This window comes from Haliotis rufescens, unplaced genomic scaffold, assembly GCF_023055435.1.
Source record: "Haliotis rufescens isolate VD_foot unplaced genomic scaffold, xgHalRufe1.0.p SCAF_109, whole genome shotgun sequence".
Taxonomy (NCBI): domain Eukaryota; kingdom Metazoa; phylum Mollusca; class Gastropoda; order Lepetellida; family Haliotidae; genus Haliotis; species Haliotis rufescens.
Window position 1 is genome coordinate 95,315 of NW_025963790.1, and position 21,237 is coordinate 116,551.

Consider the following 21,237-nt stretch of genomic DNA (forward strand, 5'->3'; position numbering starts at 1 on the left):
GATGATTTTAACCTCTCTTGTCGTGGTAAAAATATGAATACTATAGAAAGACAATTGCAGTTATGTCTAAATAAAATTCAAAAATGGTCGCTAGAAAATGGCTTTAAATTTTCTAAATCAAAGACCAATTGTATTCACTTTTGTCGAAAATATAAGCCACATCAAGATCCAGAACTTTATTTGGATGGCACACCTATCAAAATTGTAAAAGAAGCCAAGTTCTTAGGACTTATTTTTGATAGCCACTTGACTTTTTAACCCCATGTAAAATACCCTAAAGCCAAATCCCTGAAGGCGCTTGACTTATTAAAAGTCGTTTCAAATTCTAAGTGGGGAGGTGATCAGAAGACCCTCCTCAAATTATATATAGAGCTCTCATCCATTCAAAACTTGATTACGGCTCCATCGTGTATGGAGGAGCATGCAAAAGCAATCTAAAAATACTGGATACTATTCACCATCAAGGACTAAGGTTCTGCCTTGGATCCTTCAGAACATCACCCATTAACAGTTTATATGTAGAGGCTGACGAGCCATCACTTACACTCCGACGTATGAAATTGTCTTTACAGTATATTACCAAATTATCTTTAAATCAGTCTAATCTTGCATACGATTGTGTTTTTCATCCACTTTATGAAGAACTTTACCAAACTAAGTCCTCTCTTATTCCCCCTCTTGGAATAAGGGTAAAAACTGCCATTTTTTCTGCAAATATCCATCTTGAAAATGTATCTCAGCACCGCCTTCTGTCTTCACCTCCTTGGCAACTGGTGAAGCCAGAGGTAGATCTGACTTTAACAGCACTCAAGAAATCACAAACCAATCCACTAATTTATCAACAAGAATATAACCAGCTGCGAAATAAATATGACACATACAAATCTATATTTACTGATGGATCAAAGGATGGTGTGCAGTTGCTAGCGCTACTATCATTGGATCCAGAACTATCTCGTCCAGGTTACCACATGACAGTTCAATTTTCACCGCAGAATCACATGCCATCTTAACAGCTCTTAAATATATTCACAATCAATCTAAGCATAAGCAGTTAATAATATTTTCCTTGCCCCACGTTATGTAATACCTCTCTCCACAAAACCCGACTGACATGGTCAGTCAGAGAGACAGCCAGAAGGTAAGTGACAGAACGGTTCTCCCAACCCGGGAACATTTGCCACTCAGTCCCGGTTTGCGTTCTGTCACGTTCTTATTAGCATGTGCCCTGTCGACTCATTTCAACCATCAACAATAGATATGGCTGCTGTCGTCTAAACTTCACCCCTGAGTTTTTTCATCCATCATCACCCTGAGCTACCATCCGAGGGCCGAAACGTACGCCCTTGGACAGATGATGGAGAATTATCCGGGGAGCGTGAGTTTGCTTGTACTCACGCACGATCCCCCTACCCTAACTCGCAGCAAAGCAAATGGTAGTTCAGAGGTGATGGGAGACAAAAGCAGCGTCAAGCCACCCGCCATCTTGACGGGAAAACGAAGAAAATGACAGACAACAGTCCAGCCAACACGATCGTCAGCAACAGACAGCAGCCCAGCCTACCCGAACGTCAGCAACAACTACATCCAGACAATATTCATGTAATCATGTGAGTACGCCAACGTTCAGCCATGCTACCAACACTCAAGATCAAGTCGACGAACGTCAAGATTCTTTAGCAAGTGCCTACCGATATATGTGCGTGTGACAATATATTTGATCTTTCGTTCCAACTCTCAACGTATATTGTGCTTATACGTATTTTCACGGACATTCTTGTTCCTATAAGGTATGTTATGTAATCAAGTCATTATTGTTTCGTTTTCTTAAAATTTTGTCATGTTTTTTCTATAATGAGTATGTATTGCAATCTATGTATTGTTATCAGAGGTACATCCTTATCAGATTAAGTTTTTGAAATCGGCTAGGCTCTTACTCTATTCATGTCCTACACCCTACGCTTATACGCATTTAGTGCAGATCTACGATATCTGCGGGTTCCGAGTCGTCCCATACAAATCAGACTCCCGGTTTCAAGGATTTTTCTTTAAATTTGTGGCCCCATAACCATTACTATAGACAATAGCTTTCACAAAGTTATCTAATACCCTACATTTTCCTGCTTATAGCTTCATTTATTCCTTTTTGAGTATGTAAGCACTGAAATTATTTGTACTCTTTGTGAAAACTGATAAAATCGATGTAGTAGCAGCGATTGTAGAAGTATAATAAGTTAGGGAGCCTCGTTGCTTACCAAGCTTATTCAGTGGAGATTGTGTATACAGTCTATATCCTACTTCTTCGATTTGCAAACGTAATTTTGTGCTTAATTATGATACTGGCGAAAATTATGTATATTCGTGCGATCAACCGTAAATGGTCTCTGGCACACAAAATACGATTCGTTCAAATATCTTCGAGACAATTTCACATGATTGAATTTTTCATTACATTCCAGTTTAGACTTTTGAAGTTGGTTAGGTTTTGCATACACATTCTACTGTTTAGCGCAGATCACACTTCACATCTGCTAGCCTTGTCGAGTCTAGGCTCACAATATAAGACTCCCAATTTCAAAGATCTTACTGTTATCATGAAAATATTACTTTCATATGCAAACGACAACGCTTTACGCACATTATGTTTTTGTCCTTACGTCATCAGTCTACTTTACTTCAACAATGTTTATTATCTCTTTCAATGTGATACCTGTTATCTAGCAGTCTGGTATTCCGACCGCGAGCAGGATGTGCCGCTCGGTGGAAACTCGTCCAATGTTCTTTGTGTATGAGCAGGAATCTCCGCTCACCTGTATTTTGTGTGTACGAGCCCACCTCCGCTCAACTTGTTAATGTTATGTATAGTTGTTTTATCGATATTGACAATGCTGTTATTCACTTATTTACTTTTACACGCCTGTATATCTTATCTAATGTCATTTCATTCATCTCAGTCAAGTGTAGTGCATGAAGCAACTACTTGTCAAACTGTCGATGTCATTTGCATTGATCTGTACTTGTACTTGTACTAAATATTGTCATTATTTTTAAGAAGCTATTGAGGACAAAAGCTCCACAACGTTCAGGGGTATTGTTATAGTGCAAACCATTTCAATACTTTTATTTAAAATTGTGCAAACCTTTTATTTAACATTTCATTTATCTAAATACCTAACTGGTTCAATATGTTTCCAAGTGTACCGAAATTCTATGCCCCTTGCCTGTTTAATATATTCAGCAAACATTCTGTGTATCCCCTCTTATCATAAGCCCCTCCGGGCAGGACCCTTAATCTCCAGCGCTGTCTAAAAATTTCAATTAACACCTCCTAACGTCGCCGGATCTTACGTATATACATACACGTGGGACAATGACCTTGCCCCACGTTATGTAATACCTCTCTCCACAAAACCCGACTGACATGGTCAGTCAGAGAGACAGCCAGAAGGTAAGTGACAGAACGATTCTCCCAACCAGGGAACATTGGCCTCTCGGTCCCGGTTTGCGTTCTGTCACGTTCTTATTAACATTTGCCCATTCGACTCATTTCAACCATCAACAATATATATGGCTGCTGTCGTCTAAACGTCACCCCTGAGTTTTGTCATCCGTCATCACCCTGAGCTACCATCCGAGGGCCGAAACGTACTACCTTGGACAGTATCAATAAATTACATGAAATTAAACCACATATCGGTTATACCTATTTTGGATGTCAGTCCAGATTTGATGAGGTCATTATACGACGATGTCGTATTTGCCATTCAAGATATACAAATGAATATATATTGAAAGGTGAGGATCCTCCATTCTGTATCCCTTGTGATGACAGAATCACAGTCAAGCATGCCCTGCTTGACTGTATTGATTTTTCCATCACAAAGGATAAATATTTCAAAGTATCATCCATTAAGGATCTTTTTAATTGTATTGATTCTCGTTTAATTATTGGTTTTTTATTAAAGGAAATAGAGTTGATTGAGAAATGTTGATTGATGTGTGTAATAAAATATGAATGTTTTAAAATTAGTAGATTAAATTAGCAACTGAGATTGTTTGTTGCAGTATCCTTGAAGGGGGTTAAAGTACTGTAAAATTATTGTCCCCCCGAAAGGATACATAAGATCCACATCGTTCAAAGTAAATTTAAGCCTACCACGATTTTAATCGTAGTAGAATATTCGTTAGTTTTAATTGATGGCTAAACTTGCATATAATCGCCAGTGCCTGGAGGTATGATGTAAATCCTGCTGGGGTCCATGCAGGTAGCAAAGGTACTATAAGTCCCCATGGTCCCTAGTATGGTGATCTACCTTCAATGGCTGGCGATCTATAGCCCGTTTGTACAATGTATTGTTCTGATATAACTTTTAATGGTCACGTACTAGTTTTAAAAATTGATATCTGTGATAAGTCTAGTAATTATACTGTCCTTTGATTACAGGTTTTAATATAGTCTAAACTGTTGTTTTCTTAACGTATAAATTGCTTTAGTCACGATATGGCTGAAATATTGCCGATGTGACTATAAATACTCTCTCACTCACTCACTCACTCACTAATTTAAAGGATAGTTAATATACCGTCCAAATCTAGTGTGGATATAAGCGGTGTCACATCTAAAATTTAGCCAAATGGCGTCTGTGTCCTCGTGGCAAAGAACAGGTGGCATACTCATCAACAGTAAAGGCCTGCTTAAAACAACAGAATCCTCCAAGTTTAATACAACCCTAGCGCGATGGACAGTGTGTGAAATTGCATTTTTCAATTTAATTCAAGGTGAACTTAAAACCAAACGATTTACCTCTGTATCAATAAAACCTGAGGCAAAACAAATGTGGGTGGGGGGAATAACACGTTCCAAGTCTACTAGTTTACAATGGGTGAGGAAGTAAAGAGCCATATAGGCTACATGGGGTGGACCTCGTGTTCTTTTAAGCAAAATGTTGAAATCATACGCGTCTTGTTAATAATAAATAAGCTTTAACCAAATCGTCAAATATTAACTTATATCTATGACTGGTCAGCTGCTATAAAATAATTCATGGGTCAATCGTATCATTGCTATGCACTCGTGACGAGCAACCTCCTCGTGGTGAGTGCTGGGTAACTTTAATAGCTCTTCCCCTGTGTGGAACCCAGCTAAAATATTTCCACAGCACCCTATTGCTGGTCGTAAAAGGCGACCGAATTGGGCAACCTGTTTGCCGTGGGTTGCACCCCTGTGTCGGCGGAGGACGGGATTCTGGTGGTTGAGAGCACTGGAACCTTCTGCCCAACACACCACTTTGACCCTAACTTCGCCTAGACGGGTGGTAGAATGGGCCCGATTCTTTCAATCGGCTGGTCACGCCAAGCCCTGTGCATAAAATTGTGTATGCACACACGTGAATTTTATAAATGTATTATTTTGACTTGGTTGTGTATAACATGCTTGAATTCTCAAACTCTTTATGTAACAATTTGCCTAGAGTCTTATGCCAGAAGGCGGTGGCTCATGGGCCAATCTAGTGATGTTGACCTCCAAATTCAGTATGTATCCAATTTCTTGTCATGGGCCGAACCAGCCTGGCATTTAATTTGGTATACAAATATTGCTATTTGCGTCATATTTGCTGGAGTATAACATCCCTGTATCCCTGGTGTTTGCATCTTGGATATCCGGTGCACCAAAACGTAGAACGTTGTAACACTCCGTGGTGGGTGGGGAGCAGGGGTGCTGAATTACTTTATTTCATCATGTCTCACCAGTACCCTGGTTCAAACCGATCAAAACGTAGACATGTGGATCTAGATGAATCTGATCCAACTGAAAAATTATCTCGTGAATTGCATTCCTGGGCCCGATTTATTGTGATCGAGGCAGCTGATAAACAACCATTAAAGCTTAATCCTTTCGCCATTTCAAAAGCAGTTTCAGGAATTTGCGGAGAAGTTAAAAATGTGACTCGTCTTCGTAGCGGCCCTCTTCTTGTTGAGTGTTCACGGAGACAGCAATGACTCAATCGCCTAACATAATTCAGTGGAATTGCAGAGGACTTAGGAATAATTTTAATGAAGTCCAATTATTAGCACAAGACTATAAACCATCAGCTTTTAGTTTACAAGAGAAATTTGAATTGCGTCAATACAATTCCTATCATTCTTTTTCACCTCCAGGTGATAAAGTCACTGGCGGTGCTTCCATTTTGGGGAGGCAGGGCATCATCCACAGTCCTGTTCATCTCCACTGTAACCTTCAGGCTGTTGCTGTCCGTCTTACTCTACAAGTAACTTTCACACTTTGTTCCCTATATATTTCTCCATCCTCAAATTTGCAGCAGTCTGACCTTCAGGATTTATTTGACCAACTACCTAAGCCCTGTATCATCATGGGTGATCTTAATGGGCATTATCCTCTATGGGGAAGTTCCAATACAAATAATAAAGGGAAAATCCTTGAAGATTTTATTGCAATAATCTATGCATCTTCAACGACGGCTCGAACACATATTTACATTCTGCAACAGGTACGTACACTGCATTAGATCTGTCAATCACAGATTCTAACTTATATAATGAATTTGAATGGTCAGTCCATGATGACCTTTGTGGAAGTGATCATTTTCCGACAGTACTTACAGCTATAAACCCCACCGATGATCCACCTATAACAAGATGGAATTTTCCTAAGGCAAATTGGCCGTTATTTCAGAACATATGTACTGACAAATTGCAACACGACCTTTTAATGGATGTTTCTGACCCGATTCAGTTGTTTTCCGATCAACTGAAAGGTATAGCTGATGAAACTATTCCTAAGTCCTCTGTGAACCCACATATTCGTAACCCATGGTTTACTTATGAATGAAAACAAGCTAGGAAGCGTAGGAAGCAGGCTGAGAAATACTTTCGACGCCATCCTACTGTTCATAATTTGAATAATGTAAGAATTAATTATGCCAAGGCTCGACGAACTTTTAAACTCAATAAACAACAGACCTGGAAGGATTATGTTTCCAAAATAAATTCTCGCACGCCTATGTCAAAGGTGTGGAACATGATAAAAAAATCAAAGGCAAAGGTTCCAAATCAAGTATTCATCTTCTCAAAGATGACAATAATTTATTGACAGAAAAATCAGATATTGCAAACAAACTGGGCGAAACTTTAGCCAAACATTCTTCTTCGTCAAATTATAATCCAAAGTTTCAGAAGTATCAACAACAACAAAAAAGGAAAATAGTCAATTTTTTTTCTGACAATGGCGAAGATTATAATGACGAATTTTCACTACATGAGCTACACACTGCTTTAGCACAAGCTCATTATACTGCAACTGGTGCTGATGATATCCATTATCAGCTTCTAAAACACTTGCCTAAATCTTGTCTCACAACACTATTGAATATTTTCGATGATATTTGGACAACAGGCCATTTTCCTCCTTCGTGGAGAAATGCCATCGTTGTACCCATACCAAAGCCTGGCAGGGATCATACAGATCCATCCAATTACCGACCTATTTCATTAACTAGCTGTGTTTGTAAAACCATGGAGCGCATGGTGAATAATCGCTTAGTTTGGTTTTTAGAAACCAACAATTTAATCAGTGATATCCAGTGCGGTTTTCGTAAAAACCGAAGGACAACTGATCATTTGGTTCGTTTAGAATCATTTATTAAAATTGCTTTTGTAAACAAACAACATGCTGTATCTATCTTTTTCGATCTTGAAAAAGCTTATGATACCACTTGGAAGCATGGTATTTTAAAAGATTTACATGACTTTGGTTTAAGAGGCCGCTTGCCTCAATTTGTATCACAGTTTTTAACGGACAGACAATTTCAAGTTCGTGTTGGATCAACCCTGTCTGATCATTATAATCAGGATCAGGGGTTTCCACAAGGCAGTATTTTGTCTGTTACCTTGTTTAGCATAAAAATAAATAGTTTATCTAAAGTATTAAATGACTCAATCGATGGGTCATTGTTTGTGGATGATTTTAATATTTCATGTCGTGGTAAATGCGTACCATTGAAAGGCACTTACAGTTGTGTCTTAATAAAATTCAAAAATGGTGTCTTGAGAATGGATTTAAGTTTTCACAGAAGAAGTCAAATTGTATACATTTCTGTCGGAAATATAAACCCTATAAAGACCGAGAGCTCTCTTTTGATGGTACTCCAATTAAGGATGTAAAAGAGGCAAAATTTCTGGGATTGATTTTCGACCACCATTTGACGTTTTTGCCACATATTAAATATTTAAAGACTAAATGCCTGAAGGCCCTCGATTTGATGAAAGTCGTCTCGAATTCTAAGTGGGGAGGGGATCAGACAACCCTCCTTCACATATATAGATCATTAATCCGCTCTAAATTAGACTATGGCTCCATTGTGTATGCTGGAGCTTGCAAGAGTAATTTAAAAAAGCTAGATTCAATCCACCATCAAGGACTTTGACTGTGCCTTGATGCTTTTAGAACTTCTCCTGTTGACAGTCTCTATGTCGAGGCTGGTGAACTCTCTTTGAAACTATGCCGTATTAAATTATCTCTTCAATATATCACTAAATTGCACTCTAACCCTTCTAATCCTGCCAATGACTCCGTTTTTCATCCCCAATATGAAGAACTGTTTCAGAGGAAACCAGAGGTGGTTCCCCCACTTGGAATTCGGATTAAATCAAATGTTATTGCTGCCAATAAAGATTTAGATCTCATCTCTCCTTACCGCCTTTTGTCTTCTCCTCCCTGGCAGTTGATGAGGCCAGAAGTAGACATTTCCCTCACACGTTTTATAAAATCTGAGACCAATCCACTCGTATATCAACAAGCATATTTACAGTTAAGAAATAAATACGACACTCACCGTTCAATCTTTACTGATGGATCCAAGGATGGTGGCAAAGTCGCATCTGCCACCGTCATTGGATCAAAACATTTATCCTCCAGAATACCAGATAATAGCTCTATATTCACTGCTGAGGCCAATGATCCTTACAGCCTTGGGATACATTCAAAAACAGTCTGCATCTAAACGATTTATAATCTTTTCTGATTCTTTATCTTGTCTTCAGGCACTAAAAAAAGTCTCTTCTAGTCATCCAATCATTTTAAACGTTTTAGAACTTTATAATGATCTTTCAACTGGCCAATACGACATCGTCTTTTGTTGGTTGCCCAGTCATGTGGGTATAAAAGGCAACACAATGGCTGATGCTGCACTCAACAAATCTGTGACACCACTTCTAATTCCATACAGTGATTATAATCCTGTGGTCAGATGTTACATCAGGGATCTTATGCAAATGAAGTGGGACACCCAAGTAGGTATCAGTAAATTACATCAAATTAAGCCAACTATCGGTTACACCTACTTGGGTTGTCAGTCCAGATTTGAAGAGGTCATTTTACGAAGATGTCGTATTGGCCATTCAAGATACACACACGAATATCTATTTAAAGTTGAGGATCCTCCGTTTTGTATCCCTTGTGATGAGAGAATCACAGTCAAGCATGTACTCCTTGACTGTATTGATTTTTCCATTACAAGGGATAAGTATTTCAAAGTTTCGTCCATCAAGGTTCTTTTTAGTATCAGTGCTCATTTACTCATCGGTTTTTTAAAAGAAATAGAATTAATAGATAAATTTTGATTATAATATGTATAGTATATAGAAAGTGATTTTAATTTGGTAAAATGAATTCATAACTTAGATTGTTAGTGGCTGTATCTTAAAAACAGGGGGTTGAAGTATCGTAAAACAATTGTGCCCCTGTGAAGGTACGTAAGTCCGGTATCATTCAAAGTATCTTTTCATTTCGCTGTGATTTTAATCGTAGCATTTTTGTTGATTTTAACTGTTTGGCTAATCTTTCTGATCATCGCCAGTAGCCCGAGGGATGGTGTAAATCCTGCTGGGGACCATGTAGGTAGCAGAAGTACCGTTAGTCCCCATGGTCCCTAGTATGGTGGCTGAACTTTGGTTGCTGGCGATCTACAGCCCGTTTTTATACTGTGTCGTCTGATATAATGTGATCATTTTATTGCTCTAAAACTAATTTTTAAAATAATAACCTGTGATATATTGCTAGTTATTGTACTGTCCTTCGGCGACAGGTTTTTATATATAATATAAATGTTTAACTTGTTCAAGTCACGATATGGCTGAAATAGTGCCGATGTGACTTTAAATATTAACTCACTCACTCACTCACTCACTCACTCACGTATCATTGCTCTATTAACATCGATCTCAAGGGCGACTCCTATATATTGTTAAGTACGTTAATCTTCATTACGATCTTTCAATTATGACCACCAAAAGGAATAAACTTAGCATACTCCGATATAAGGTACGATCGCTTCCGTGACCATGACAGTAAAAGCGACAAAAAACATTGCAAATAATCATAAGAAATCTCCGACTTTATGAAGAATATGTGTTTATGAATCATTATCAAATAGTGATGATGCCAGTCTTCGCGAACACGTTATCGTATCATGCCCCACTTGTGACACCTGTCACAGACACATGCAAAGGCAAGCCAGTTGGTTTAGGGTACAAGGCAAAATAGAAAATTTGGTCCAATTCCATTGTGCCTACATCCCATTGTGCCTATATCCCAATTTGCCTACAGAAAATAATGTTGACACATTGGGATCTCGGTTTCATTCCTACTTATGTAAATGGACTGAACTACTATTGATTAACAGATTTCTGTGTAAAATGTTAGTAACTAAAAAACGGACGAATGGATTTAAATATTTATTACTGTATATATATATAAACACTAAATACAACAAAATTCACATGCGGGTATAAAGATGATTTTCTTTTAGAGATCAATGCAATTAACATTAGCCTTAATATATACTTATTACTGTATAAACAACTACAAATAATATAGAACCAACCACATCAATTAACTATATTTAAGATCAATACAATTAAGCTTTTAATCCATTGTAGTTAAAAAACCAAATCTGAAGCTGAGTAGATATGTTAATACGTATGCCGTTATAAAGTTGATTTATTTTAGAGATCAATGAAATTAACATTTGACGAAGTAAAATGTTTAAGTGTATATCACATCCTTTTTTCAATCCCACCTCATTATACCGTTACCGGTTTAACCTGAACGTCAGTTTGCAACACACTTGAAGTGTGTGCAGTCAGTGTGCAAAGGTCGGTGCAACATTGTCGGAGATTTCATTAGATCAGTGTCAGAACGAAACCATTCATCGGTGGCATCAGAAGAGCAGATACGCCTACTCAGCAGACTGAGACAGCCTGTCGTCAATTGATTGAATGTAAAAGTATTGCCAAATATATTGTTATTGTTTTCGTCAGTGTTATATTATAAATATATTATATGCGTGACTTGTTTTGTGTGATGCCTTTATTTCACAAGTGTTTCCAATTGTACCTACAGTGTTTCTTTGACTCGGTATGGACAAGTTTATCTCATATCACAGGTGAAACAGGTCACAGTCATGTTCACACATGTATCATTTTCTGAGCATCAGACCGCATCTTTTTAGGATTTTAATGTAGGCAGAATGGGACTGTAGGCATATAGGGAAGACATCGAGAATTGCATCGGGAAAAAAGTTGGTCACTGAACCATCAAGTTCTTAAATACCGTGCGAGTGGCTATCATACATCTGTTTGAAAGCTTCGCTGAGGCCTTGGATATTGTACCCTTGAAACTTCAAGAAATAACTCCTTCATTTCAGTCATGTTCAAGTGGTATTTTCGAAGGTGTCTCTTATCCACATCATGTGCTTTTATGACACGGCAAAGCAACAGTGACCAAACCATTCCTATAGTCTGTAAAAAAAATAAAACGGCCATGGAACTACTCGAACATTTACGTTAGAGATACATTGACATTATCAATGTGTATTTAACAGCAATGCACGTTTTGTACCAGAAACACAACACAAACCTTATAAACCACCATTTTGTGCTATTTTACAGTCACCAGTACTTAAAACACTTAAGACTTAAGTGGCAGTTTGTTTCCTGTTTAACGCCGCACTCAGCAGTATTCAAGATATGTGACGGCAGTCTATAAATAATCGAGTCTGGACCAGACAATCCAGTGATTGACATCACATGCATCGATCCACGCAATTGGGATGCGATGACAAGCATCAACCAAGTCAGCAAGCCTGACCACCCGATCCCGTTAGTCGCCCCTTACGACAAGCATTGTCACCTTTTACGGCAAGCATAGGTTTCTGAAGCCTTCTCCTAGCCCGGATCTTCGAGGGTCCCTATGTGGTATTTATTAAACTGATGTTGTGTGCAGAAATGGAATAACAATGTAATGAATTAAAGTCACATGTTACTTAACATCTTCCAATATTTAGTATCGCTTGGTGGATTCCTTTAAGGATATTTGGTAATTTAAGGAAATGTGAAACACCATGTTGGATATAAACGGTTACAACAAATGGTTAATTTGGAACAAATTTATAATGGCGTAAAATGAGTTATTTCCCATTCTGAATACTTTACACAAGGTCATCACTAACCATAAAAACATCAACAGCCCAGGCGACACCAACCGATCCGTAGATGTAAGGTTTCAGTTGTAAGTACGTCGGGAAAGCACAGTACTGTGAATCAGAGAGAATAAAGAAGTATCATTGAATGTAAAACACAGCATATCCATAATCCTTAGAAAGCAGAGTCCATGTTAAAAATTCGGCAATGCCATGAGCATGCACTTAGGACAGTGACAATTTGAATTCAGTCAAATATCAATATGATCATTTAATGTAAAAACTGTTCTTGTATCGTGGTTATATTTTGGTTAGTCGTATCAATACACCTGGTCATATGATAATCATTTAACAAACTACTAACCGAATATGGTGCCCGAGGGGTGCATGTATTCAGGAAGTCGTTGCTATAACCAATAGATCCACAGCAGTTTAACTATAATAAGATTCATTGATCAGGTCATTAATATCACCTCTCTCACCAAAGGAAGCTTGGTTAGTACCAGGGAGATGAGAATGAAATTGGATTGTACACTAACAGTGCGGGGGTAAAACTAATATAGCGCCGTGAGCATTCATTTGGTGAATGGAATCTGACTCATTGTGAATTGAATCACTACTATTATATTGACAATTTCAAAATATTAGTCCTTAAACACATACACAAAGAGTGTACTCGTTAATTCAATTGTCTGTTAGTTCATCTGAAGTGCATTTATCATTATGTGTCCCCTGAATGTTTGTTAAGTTTTGAACAAAATACCTTACCGTATGTACATTTTTCATATACTTTCTGAAATCGTCATCAACCACAAATTTGGCCCTCAGGTGATTTGCAAAAGCCTCTATCGCCTACAAACAATAGTATATCAAGTTAGATACATGCACATAGTATAATTAGACATGGTTAGGAGTATATTATTAATATAGTGGATATATAATTATTCGTGTGTGTGTGCGTGTTAATGCGTGTATATGTTGTGTGTGTGCGTGTATGTGTGTGTGCGTGCGAGTGTGTTGCGTGAAAGCTTCAACCACTGGTTTCAATCTACTGCAGACGTAGAAAGCTTTCAAATGCTGGTGAGTCCTTTTATTGTTACTCACATCTCTATGTTGCACCCAATTGTACACTCCAACCGCAAGCAGAATGGTTGAGTTAGATACATGCACATAGTATAATTAGACATGGTGAGGTGTATATTATTAACATAGTGGATATATAATTATTCGTGTGTGTGTGCGTGTATATTTTGTGCGTGTGCGTGTATGTGTGTGTGCAGACTTAGAAATGCTTTCATATGCTGGTGAATCCTTTTATTGTTACTCACATCTCTATGTTGCACCCAATTGTACACTCCAACCGCAAGCAGAATGGTTGAGAGAATCAAGAATCCTATCAAGAACTGAAATGATGAATATTTTATCATTACAATCACCACATCTATTCGGATATTCTATTTATTTATTATATATAGTATGGTAATCCACGCAATAAGCATCCACACTAAGCTTGTATAGTCATCTACGGTGCTGCAACACGCTGTGCGAAGTGGAGTGTCTTCAGCGTACCAGGAACATATGATCGTGGGTTCGAATACTAGTTTTAGCCTTTTTACTGTCTCGGAAATACACCAGAGCATACGGTGTCAATATTGCGACCAGACAAGTGCGTAGCGGTGGCTCTGTTTAATACCCACAATACTGTTAAATAACAGATTGCTAAATATATTCTCAGAACACATAAGTGTGTTCACACACCACCACGTCCCACATAGTCATCTGACAATTCACACTAACCACGCGTAGAAAATATAATGGCCGCCCTTCACAGAGAGCACGTCACAGCAATTTATACAACTCACACCGTAAATGCGACACCGACTTGAACAAGGTATTCGGATTAAAAAAACACCCCAAAGAAACAGCTAGTTTCTCTCACTAGGAGCAGTGCATACTGACACACTCAACATTAAGAGCCACAATGGTGCACATATTTATCAAGCGCATCACCATAATGATACCTTGAACAAGTCACGAGCATTGACAGACAGCCTGAGTGCACAACAACGTGGGCCCGGAAAATGACACACACAAAAATTGACAATGACTCTGCCCTGCACTGCACTAACCAAGTCGGTAAACTTGTGAGACTAACTGACATCATTATTACCTTACAGGCGGGACCCGTTAAGATCCGGGTAGATAAAAGGTCTTCAGCAACCCATGTTTGCTGTAAGTTGCAATTATGCTTGTAATCAGAGGTGACCAGCAGGATCGGTTGGTCCGCCCCCCTGACTTGGTTGAAGCATGTTATTGCATCACAATTGCGTGGATCGATGCTCATGATGTCAATCACGAGATTGTCTGGTCCAGACTCGATTATGTACAGGCCGCCATCACATATCTTGAATATTGCTGAGTGCGGCGTTAAACAACAGAGTAAGTAACCAACCTCACAGGCGGCACCGATAGATCTTCCCACTGATCTTAAGGTGTGTGTGACCCTCAAACCTCAGAGAGTGAGAGACACCCCCCCAAAAAAAACAAAAAAAACAACCAAACCCCCCCCCCCCCCCCACAAAACGGCGGCGGCGGCGACGATAAACACATCTCTTTCCCTTACATAACTGGTGCTACTCGAAGAATCCTTTCAATAGTTTGACATGATAGTTTGTGAGTTTCATATTTCATTTCTCGTTAGAACTCATTCAAATTATTTCCTCAAATCAACATTCAGACGTATTACAATTTCAGTTTAATTATTGAAACCATTTTGATGGCACGAAACGTCATTTTAAATGTTTTTCAAATACTTGCATGGTACAGAAATGTGAGTTTTTTCAGATTTATATTGAAAAATTAGACGCTTAAATTGTAGGGGTGAACTTCACACGCCACTGGTGAAAATATCTCCTCTCAACCCGTCACTCGATGAGAGTAACATGACACTTCACTCGACACATCCTAGTTATTACATACTCCTTTTGTATACGTAGTTGTTTTCTCGAAAAAAATATTTTTTTCATTACAAACCTTGAAACGTATATTTTCTCTAGCTAACACACAGGACGAATCACAACCCCTTGTGTTTGCGACTAAAGAGTCGTTTCGTGTTTTCAAAATCTTAAAAAATATAAACAAATGTAACAAAAATATTTAGGGTCACGAAATTTTGTATCATACATATCGATTTGATTATATACAAAATCTGCTTTAACGAAAAATATTCTTAAAAACTTCGAGACCGGTGTTGGAAGCAAATAAAGTCACTCTTGTCGAGTACAAAAATGGCACTTTGTGAAACGAACATTTTCGATTGACGAGTTAAATGAGAAATTTACAGTTTATAACGAAACATTTTCATGAGAATAACAAACGACATGAAGCGATATTAACTCAGTTAATGACTATCTGTCATTATTTTGTCTTGTCAATGTGGAGCTAACGTTAAAAGGAAGTCAACAGTTTGTGTACGAGCAGACACTTACGATAAAGGGAGACAATTCGAGGAGAGGTTATTCTTGCTTGACAACGTGTTATGTTCACAGCAGTGAAAATATCACTCTTTTCAACTTCGGAAAACTCAGATTTTCACACTGAACACCACACTCAGCAATATTCCAGCCATATGATGGCGACCTGTAAATAATCGAAACTGGACCAGACATAGTGATTGATGGTATGAGCAAACCAAAGCCAAGAAAGCCACCAAGCCTGGCCACCAGATCCATTCCGATCCTTCTTACGACCACCGCATGTTCTAACCCGGACTGTCCATGAGGGTCTCAACAAGTTGTGATTTAACTACATGTAACTAATAACTTACCACGTATAAAAGACGCACGCTCCTTCTGACTGTTCCACAGATTCCAACAATTGTAAAGGGGATGATGAGAGGTCCAACACTGACAAAGCTGTAAGAAGCTATATACAAGAGCCTGAAGCTGTCCGAGTCATTCATATAGTCAGTCAGTTTATACGATCTGTCCAGCCATGTGCCTATGACTGTAAGTCCGACACCAACCAGCTGCAATAATATAAAATGTACCTCATTAAACAGAGACCTGGGCTCGGTTGTTCAGAACCCGGTTACGTGTTAACCAGCCGTTAAGTCAGTGTTAACTCCCCGTTAAATATAACCAAATGGTTATGTTGTTTCTCAAAGCATGGTTATCTTTAACGACTGGTTTAACACCCGTTAAAGTTAACACACCTCCTGACCTCCGTTAAATACTTAACACCTTGTCTATCTTTGAAACAAAATTGCGTTCATGGTAAGGCCTAGAGCCGCTGACATGGTTCCAGAGGTTATGCGAGACAACAGAAGCGATCCCGAGCTGTTAATTTTGCATAAATGAACTACACAGACAGTGCACTTCGTGATAAGTACAGATTTGGGCGGGAATCTATCAACTATATCGCCAATATACTGAGGGAAGATTTGGAGCGCCCTACATAAAGTCGCCATGCTCTAAACGTCGATCAACAACTGATGATAGCTTTCCGTTTTTACGCAAGTGGTAGTTTCCTTCAAGTGATTGGTGATACGATGGGGGTGGACAAAAGTACAGTTTCACGTGTCATAGTCGATGTAACTGATGCCTTGGTTAAAAGAAAGAACGAATTCATAAAATGGCCAACACTAGAATGCTACATACGTCAGGTTAAAGATGGATTTTTCGCCATTGGTGGTTTTCCGAGTGTCCTAGGTTGCATTGATGGTTTGTAATATATAATATATATGCCTACAGTAGAAATGCAATCAATCCATTAAGAACATTGCTTAATTTTCTAAATTATTTGTCTAATTTGTAGGTAAATTTACGATTGTGTATGCTAAATGGCCGGGATCAACTCATATTTAGAACCTCAACATTGTGTGAATAGTGGTGAGCGTAGTTACTTGACTGATGAGAGGGTGCGTTTCTGCGATTTGTCTATCAAAGATCACAAACACCGTTCGACTGACATGATCGGCGTATGGAGTTTAAAACTATTGGATGGTGAACATTAGTTATTAACTATTGGAGAGTTAACTATCTGCAATACACCCACTACTGGAGGATTACAGCATGACACAGTTCACACAAACATTCATGTGACCTTGTTTTAACGGCGGATAGGTTCATTAAAAGTAAATAGCATCGACGTAACTAACTCCATATATACAAACTAAGTAACTTCTTCTGTAATGATCTTTTAAATATGAGGCGAGTTGTTCAAATGAGAAGCCCAGAATAATAATATCGAATCGTCATGGAAAAAAAGTGCTAATGCTCTGTAAAATCTCTAAAATTCCTTTTGAATCCCTGTACATTCACTGAACAGGATCTTTGTTGGCAGCAACACAAGAGTGAACTTGTAAATAAGAGGGAGTGCTTTGTCAAAGATATTCAGTCGTGGGCTTACTCGTCGTTCTGCAATTTTACAGAAAAAAAGTAACATTATCCATGAGCTTGAGGTGAGGTAGATGTGGCAGTGATACCTGCAGGACTTTCCGCGCCATCTCCATGTCACAGAATCGTCTAAAACTGCTTTATTCATATGATTTCACACTGACCTATGAAGTGTATCTTCGAAATGGTCTTTACCTGTACAGAAAAGACGTATGTTTCAAATCTCATCTCAATACGCACTTTTTTGTCGACCCTCTCTGAAAGAGACTGTCTATTGTTCAGCTTTGAACATGTTGTTGTAATCATTATTATGATTAAAATAACAACACGCAAGAAAGAGGGCTGGTTACGCTCATCATCAGCTCAATGACTCCTCTACACGCAGCCCAGACAGCGAATGGGAATTCTCTAAGAAAGCGCTGCCGAGTCGAAACTACTCATAAATTTTCGGAGAACATGAAGACTCCCCAATACTGCAGCTTTCTGCATAAACCAGATTGTCAGTATTCCTGGCAGCAAACCCTGGTACTTTCCAAATCTCCAAAGCAAAGGACTCTGCAGGGTAGCTGTTCCTCTCAACACACTTCACATAAACTCGACGCAGTGGTCGTTCAGAAAGCCTCTCCTTTAAAAACTGAGCAGATTTCATATGGCACATAACTTGGTTGACACTTGTTTTCTGTACCGTCTATCAGTACAGAACCATCAACAAAATCAACAATAACATTGACATTATGTCCCACATCCATGGCTCGTTTTAGAAAACTGAGGAATGATCAAAACACGCCCTCCCATAATGATTGGTAAATCTAAGCGATTGAGAGAAGAGCAAGGGTGGTGGGATATATTGTCTGACATGATTCTTCGTGTGAGGGTGTCAATACCCTGAATTTCCTTTTTCGTCCAATAAACAACACCAAAAGAATATGAAAGGACGGGTACAGTATAAGCTGATTTCTATTGACATCTGTCGTTATATTGCTTGAGTTTCGCTGACCATGGTATAAAACCATACGATATTACTCCAAGAGTATTATGTTTACATGTAGCACTGACTACAACGTCTGGAATAAGGTCGTGTGTTTTAGACGTTTGTTTAGAAATAGACATAAACTACTGACCAAGTGGTTAAAGCATTCGCTTAAGGCTCTGGTTCCATTCCCCACGTGTACAATGTATGATAATTAAAGCTCTTTGGGCTGGATTTGATCACCTTTCCATGAACACCTATTTCATAATCGTGAACGAAATCGTTTTGACTCATTTTGAATTTTCTTCGAAGATGGAAAGGCTTTTGTCCATCTTATATTATTCACGTAAGACAAGACTACTTGCTACAAATGCCATTAAACTTTCTTTCGAAAAGTATACTTTGTCTCTCCACTGAGTAATCAGCAATTAAAAAAACTATGTTGAAGATAAACTAAAATTAAAACTATATGTTCATGAGAATACTAAGTCTAAGTTTTCCTGCATAAGTATCCGGACCATGAAATCTTCATGGAAAAGCAATAACCTACAAGATCAACACTCACCAGCATAACTACGCTGATCCCATACATCAAATGCTTCATCCTTGCTTCGGACCACATGCTTATTTGTTTGTTAGATCAATCCGAAACGACGAAATCAACAGTTTTGCGTTCCCCCAGTATATCCTTCACGACGCCTATCGTTCTGACACACTTTCACCACGGACGAATGGTGCACAGCGCATGTGGCGGGTCATCAAAACATGATCAGTATTTACACGACTCGACACACCCGCTTGGCTTTTCATTCACCTGTGGGTAACAGTGCTCTTAACATGTTGTCTGTGTTAGTATATGCAATAAAAGTTACAATACGTTTTCATTGCATTAAATGCGCCCATTCACTATTCACATTCGGTTTTCACATTCAAATGGAGTAGTGCAAAAAGATCGACAAAACCTTTTCATATTCCACAAGAAATATCCCCATGGTCCCTAGTATGGTGGCCTAACTTTAGTTGTTGGTGATTAAAAGCCTGTTTCTATAATGTGTCGTCTGTCGTAATCCAATCATTTTTTTTATATCTAAAACAAGTTTTAAATTATAATCTATGATATATTGCTAGTTGTTGTACTGTCCTTTGACGACAGTTTATATATATGCTATAACTTGTTCAAGTCACGATATGGCTGAAGTATTGACGATGTGACTTTAAATATTAACTCACTCACCCATAAGAAATATATATAGTAGATTGTATGATTCCAACTTCATCACGAGCATGTGTTTATGAATCACTATCAAATAGTGATGATACCAGGTTTTCGCAAAGGTGACCGTACCCTGGCCTACCGGTGGAACCCGTCACAAACACATGCCAAGGCCAGTCGATTGGACACCTTAAAAACACGGGAAAACATGGTACAAGTCAAAATAGGGATTTTTTTCGGACATCAGGATAAATGTTCTCCACACGTCTACCATAGAACTTGTGAACAGGAGTTTTTACAATGCAAATGCAATATGGCTTTGGATAACATTGCATTTCCGTTCTTATTTCAAATACAAGATACATATATTCACGTTCAAGCGATTGTTAATGTTTTTTCTCCGATTTCCACCCATTAAGCTGTTGATCTTATTAACATTCCATTTGTTTAAAAACACCATATTTTTTTCAAGTTCTCCATTAATCATTTCAATTTCATTTACTATCTCAACTTTTAAGTCTAAATTAGTTTCATTGTCAAATGTTTAAATTTTCATTGATTGTAATTCCTGCATTCTGATAAGTTGAATTTGTCACGTGTTATTGCATTCATTTTCCAATGAATGTAAAACATTAAGCCACGCTCTCCGAGGAGGAAAACCTTTATTACTACGAAATATCGGGGAATCGCAATATTACAGTCGAGGGAATTCCCTTTCTGCTCACATGTATCGTCATACACAGGACATTTAGCGTGCAAATTCATTGTCCAAACTACCCCTTGAGACCGAAGGCCTAGAACGAATGAAACAGCAAACGTGCAGGCTCCCCCGTTTTTTCATCCGCTCGCCTGAGTTCCGCAAATTTCATGTCTTCGGGTTTCATTTCTTACTCTCATTTTTCCAATTGTGTCGTCCCGTTCTCAGGGAACTAATGGCGGTAACTAACCATGTCATTTGAAAAAGCCGCCTTCTCCCGGATATATTTGTTCCGGTTCGTGACAGCCTGACTGTTACAGTTCTTCTCGCCTCTTGCCTTCATTGGCAGGTTCTATGAATTTAGTTTTGATCCCTGTCTCCGTTGATTGGCTACTGACTTTAAGTTATGTGCATAAATTGAACAATCACCTGATTCATGTCACGCCAAAGTATGTATTCATACA

The 21,237-nt window shown here is 38.5% G+C and overlaps 1 protein-coding gene across 1 annotated transcript; it reads right to left on the minus strand.

Moving 5' to 3' along the window:
- Nucleotides 1–12,527: 12,527 nt before the first annotated feature.
- Nucleotides 12,528–19,551, minus strand: LOC125377954 (CD9 antigen-like; the record flags this gene model as incomplete). The annotated part of the gene is made up of 6 exons (XM_048392088.1): nt 19,429–19,551; nt 16,324–16,524; nt 13,826–13,900; nt 13,266–13,349; nt 12,862–12,933; nt 12,528–12,611 (listed from the first exon to the last, which is right to left on the minus strand). Coding segments are annotated over exons 1-6 (573 nt in total), but the record flags the coding sequence as incomplete, so codon positions are not given.
- Nucleotides 19,552–21,237: the final 1,686 nt, after the last annotated feature.